We start from the raw sequence: 4,635 nt of genomic DNA on the forward strand, positions 1-4,635 counted from the left end.
ATGCAGGTCAAGGGACGAAGGTCAGGAGTGTGATGCAGGTCAGAGGGGGTGCAGGTCATGGGGGATGCAGTCAGAGTGGTACAGGTCAGAGGGGATACGCAGGTCCAGAGGGGCTGGCAGGTCCATGTAGGGTACAAGTCAGAGGGTGCAGGGTCCATGGGGTGGATGCAAGGCTCAGAGGGGACGAAGGTCAGAGGGGATGCAGGTCAGATGGGGTGCAGGTCAGAGTGGAGACAGGTCAGGAGGGGTGCAGGTCAATTGGGGGAATGCAGGGTGCAGAGATGGACGAGGTCAGATGGGATGCAGTCCGAGGGGGTGCAGGTCAGTGGGGGGGATGCCGGTCAGTAGGGGTAACATGTAGGTCCAGAGGTATAAGGTCATGCAGGGATTCAGGTCCCCGAGGGGGTACAGGTCATGGGGGAAGAGGAGGAGGAGGAGGAAAAGTTAGAGAAAAAGAAATGGGAAGAGGAAGGAAGGAGGGCGAAGAGAAGTGGGAGGAGGAAGAGGGGAAGGAGGGGGAAGAGGAGGAGGAGGAGGAGGAAGAGGAGAAGGAGGGGGAAGAGGAGGAGGAGGAGGAGATGGAGGCTGAGAAGAAGAGATTGACAGTAGAGGAAGAGAAGGTGAGACTCGTGAGAGAGGAGGAGAAGGGAGAAGCGAGTTTGAAAGAGGAAGAGAAGGGAGGAACTGAAAGGAGAGGAGGAGCAAAAAAAGGGGGAAAATAGAGAAGAGAAGAGAGCGAAGGGAGAAAAGCCTCTTCCGGTTCAAAGAACCACTCGAAATCATCTAACCGATCTACCATCTGTGATCATCTCTATCTTTCTGCAATCTAAAACAAGAGATTTTTGAGCAACGCCCGCCCGAAGGACTGACTTGCGAGGGAGTGTTGTAGAGGACACATAAGGGAGACGTCCACGCGTTGCGCCGCCGCTCTTGCAGGATCTTGTAGGATCTCGGGTCCGGCTCGAGCAGGAGGCCCGTCCAGCTCAGGTTCTTCTCGAGGAGCAGCGTCTGGCTCATGAAATCCCCGTCGACGGCGCCGACCTCCACGAAGGTACCCGGAGGCTGCGGGGAAGCGTGGCTCGTTAGGGGACGCGCGAACAAAGATTAGAGGCAGCGGCGTCAGCAAGCCTGGGTAAGTGTGTGTGTGTGTGTGTGTGTGTATATATGTGTGTGTGTGCGTGTGTGTGTGTGTGTTGTGTGTTGTGTGTGTGTATGTATGTGTGTGTATGTGTGTTTGTGCGTGTGTGTGTGTGTGTGTGCGTGTGCGTGTGTGTGTGTGTGTGTGTGTATGCGAATCATGCTAATCCACAAGCCAGCAAATGAGGATCTCTAGTCTATAATCGTCTTCGAAATTTCCTAGTTATTATCACGCATTTATAACACGATGAAAAGCGCTCTGCAAGCAGCCTAGACACAAGAAAATCCTGTGGAATGTCACTGTAAAGTAACCGAACCGCGAGACTGGGCGTCCGGACGTGACTCTGGGACCAGGGCTGAGTCTGGGCAGTGGATCCTATCGCCGAGCCAAGAAACACAAACCTGATCTTGCCATATCTCCTTCAGATTCTCCTGCACGGTCGACCAGTCCAACAGCTTCCTCCACGGGGGCTGGTAGATGTCCAGGGGCGTCCGGTCGGGGTCCTCAGGGGGAGGAACCAGGTACTCGTCCCTCACAAGGGATATTAAATGAGGGTCCTGCACGCTGATGGGGCCTTCGAAGTACCTCTGGAGGCACTCTGGAGGGAGAGCGGGTGAAGGGCGGATTAGTGGAAGGGGGGGGGGGAGGGAAGAAGTGAAAGTAAGAAGCGAAGTTACAATTAAAAGAAAGAGAAGGAGGAGGAGAGTAAAAACTACTTGATAGATCAATCGGAGGCATTCTGGAGGAGGGGAAGGGAAGGGGGCGGAGAGAGGGAAAGAAGAATTGGAAGGAGAAGGCCAAGGGGAAGAGAAGAGATCATGGCCTCCTGGAAATCAGAAAGAATGGAGAACGGAGAAGTCAAAGATAGGGGAAAAGGCAGTCGATCCAAAAAAAAAAAAAAAAAAAAAACACAAAAAAAAAAAAAAAAATACAAAAACAACAAAAAAAAAAAAAAACACAACAAAAAAAAAAAAAACAAAAAAAAAAAAAAAAAGAAAAAAAAAAAAAACAATAAAAAAAAAAAAAAAAAAAAATAAAAACAAAAAAACAAACTAAAAACATAAAAAAAAAAAAAAAAAAAAAAAAAAAAAACAAATCAATATAAAAAAAAAAAAAAAAATAAACTAACCAATAATAAACTTAAGGCCAACCTTCAAAGGAACCTCGTAGCGGGAGCATTCATAGAGGCAAGGAGAGGAGGGCGTTAGTGAAGAGGAGGGAAGGAATCGTCGGAAAAAGAGACAAAGAGGGACAGAAATGAAATTGATAAAGGGGAGATAAAGAGGATAGGATATGAATGAAAGGAGAAAAGAAGATACAGGAATTCGATTAAAACAAATCGAGGGTTAAAATACTTATTGGAGCAATCGAAGGCATTCTGGGGGCACTCTGGAGGGGAGAGGAGGACAGGTTAATGGAGGGGGAGGGAAGGACGAAGAGACGAAGAGGAGGAGGGATCAGGTTTAATGGAGGTCAGCTCAGAGGGAAGGACGAAAGAGAGAAGAGCGAGGATAGGACAGGTTCAAATTGGAGGGAGAGGGAAGGACGAAGAGAGAAGTAGGAGGAGAAGGGTCCACATCAAGGTTTAACTGGAGGGAGAGGGAAGGACGAAGAAAGAAGAGCAGGAGGACCAGTGCTTAATGGAGGAGAGAGGGGAAGGACGAAGAGAGAAGAGGAGGAAAGGTTAAATGGAGGGATAGGAAGGGCGAAGAGAGAAGAGAGGAGGACAGTTTGTAAATGAGGGGGAGGGAGGGAACGAAGAGAGAAGAGTAGGAGACCGTTAATGGAGGGGGAGGGAGGGACGAAGAGAGAAGAGGAGGAAAGGTTAATGGAGGGAGAGGAAGGCGAAGAGAGAAGAGAGAGGAACAGGTTAAAGGAGGGGAAAGGGAAGGGCGAGAGAGAAAGAGGAGGAGTACAGGTTAAAGGAGGGAGGGAAGGACGACGAGAGAAGAGGAGACAGGTTAAAGAGGGGAGGGTGACAAGAGAGAAGAAGAGGACAGGTTAATGGAGGGAGAGGGAAGACGAATAGAGAAGAGATGAGGACAGGTTAAAGGAGGGGGAGGAAGGACCGAAGATAGAGAAAGAGGCCAGATAAAAGGAGGGCGGAGGGTGAACGAAGAGAGAAGAAAGAGGACAGTTAATGAGAGAGGAAGACGAAGAGAGAAAGGAGGAGACAGTTAAAGGAGGGAGGGAAGGACGAAGAGAGAAAGGAGGAACAGGTAAAAGAGGGGAGGGGGACGAAGATAGAGAAGAGGAACAGGTTATGGGAGGGGGATGAGGGAAACAAGAGAGAAGAGGATGAGGAAAAGGTTAATGGAGGGGGAGGAAGGACGAAGAGAGAAGAGGGAGGAACGTTAATGAGGGAGAGGGCAGGACGGAGAGAGGAAAGGAGAAAGGTTATGAGGGGGAGGGGGGGAAACAGAGAGAAGAAGAGGACAGGTTAATGGAGGGGGAGGGAGGGACGAAGAGAGAAGAGGAGGAGGACAGGTTAATGGAGGGGGAGGGAGGGACGAAGAGAGAAGAGGAGGAGGACAGGTTAAAGGAGGGGGAGGGAAGGACGAAGAGAGAAGAGGAGGACAGGTTAAAGGAGGGGGAGGGGGGACGAAGAGAGAAGAAGAGGAGGAAAGGTTAATGGAGGGAGAGGGAAGGACGAAGAGAGAAGAGGAGGAGGACAGGTTAAAGGAGGGGGAGGGAAGGACGAAGAGAGAAGAGGAGGACAGGTTAAAGGAGGGGGAGGGGGGACGAAGAGAGAAGAGGAGGAAAGGTTAATGGAGGGAGAGGGAAGGACGAAGAGAGAAGAGGAGGAGGACAGGTTAATGGAGGGAGAGGGAAGGACGAAGAGAGAAGAGGAGGACAGGTTAATGGAGGGGAAGGGAAGGACGAAGAGAGAAGAGGAGGAGGACAGGTTAAAGGAGGGAGAGGGAAGGACGAAGAGAGAAGAGGAGGAGGACAGGTTAAAGGAGGGGGAGGGAAGGACGAAGAGAGAAGAGGAGGAGGACAGGTTAATGGAAGGGGGGGGGGGGGGAAGGACGAAGAGAGAAGAGGAGGAGGCTAAATGGGGCATTCGAGGTACCCCTGGAAGTATTTTGTAGGGGGTCAGGTCAGGTCAGGTTCATCTCTCCCTGCATGTTGGAAGGAGAGACGGAATTATTAATAGAAGGAAGAAGTAAAATGAAAAATAAAAAAGAAGAAGAAGAAGAAAGGAAGAAGAAGAAGAAGGTGTCATCTGGAGGGTGGAAGGGAGGGGGGAGGGGGGTAAGCTAGTGGGAGAGAGGGATGGAAGACTAAAGATTAGAACAAAGAAAGGAAGAAATCTTAGGGTGAAGAAAGTAAAATAAAAGAGGGAGAGGCGGAGAAGGAAAAGGAAGGGAAGTGAGAAGGAGGAGGACGAAGAGAAGAAATAGAAGAGGGTGAATGAATTAAAAAAAAAAAAAAGTAATAAAGACTAATACTAAACAGAGAGGAAGAGAGGAAATGATAAAAGAGGAAGATAATGA

At 49.6% G+C, this 4,635-nt stretch overlaps 1 protein-coding gene across 1 annotated transcript; it reads right to left on the reverse strand.

Moving 5' to 3' along the window:
- Positions 1-770: 770 nt before the first annotated feature.
- On the reverse strand, positions 771-1,758 carry LOC122244873 (uncharacterized; the record flags this gene model as incomplete). Its single annotated transcript, XM_086535643.1, has 2 exons — positions 771-1,062; positions 1,540-1,758. Coding segments are annotated over 2 exons (489 nt in total), but the record flags the coding sequence as incomplete, so codon positions are not given.
- Between the last annotated feature and the right edge of the window lie 2,877 nt (positions 1,759-4,635).

The sequence above is a fragment of the Penaeus japonicus genome, unplaced genomic scaffold (genome assembly GCF_977035675.1).
Source record: "Penaeus japonicus unplaced genomic scaffold, GWHDUDI00000001_assembly GWHDUDI00001713, whole genome shotgun sequence".
NCBI classification, from domain to species: Eukaryota; Metazoa; Arthropoda; class Malacostraca; order Decapoda; family Penaeidae; genus Penaeus; species Penaeus japonicus.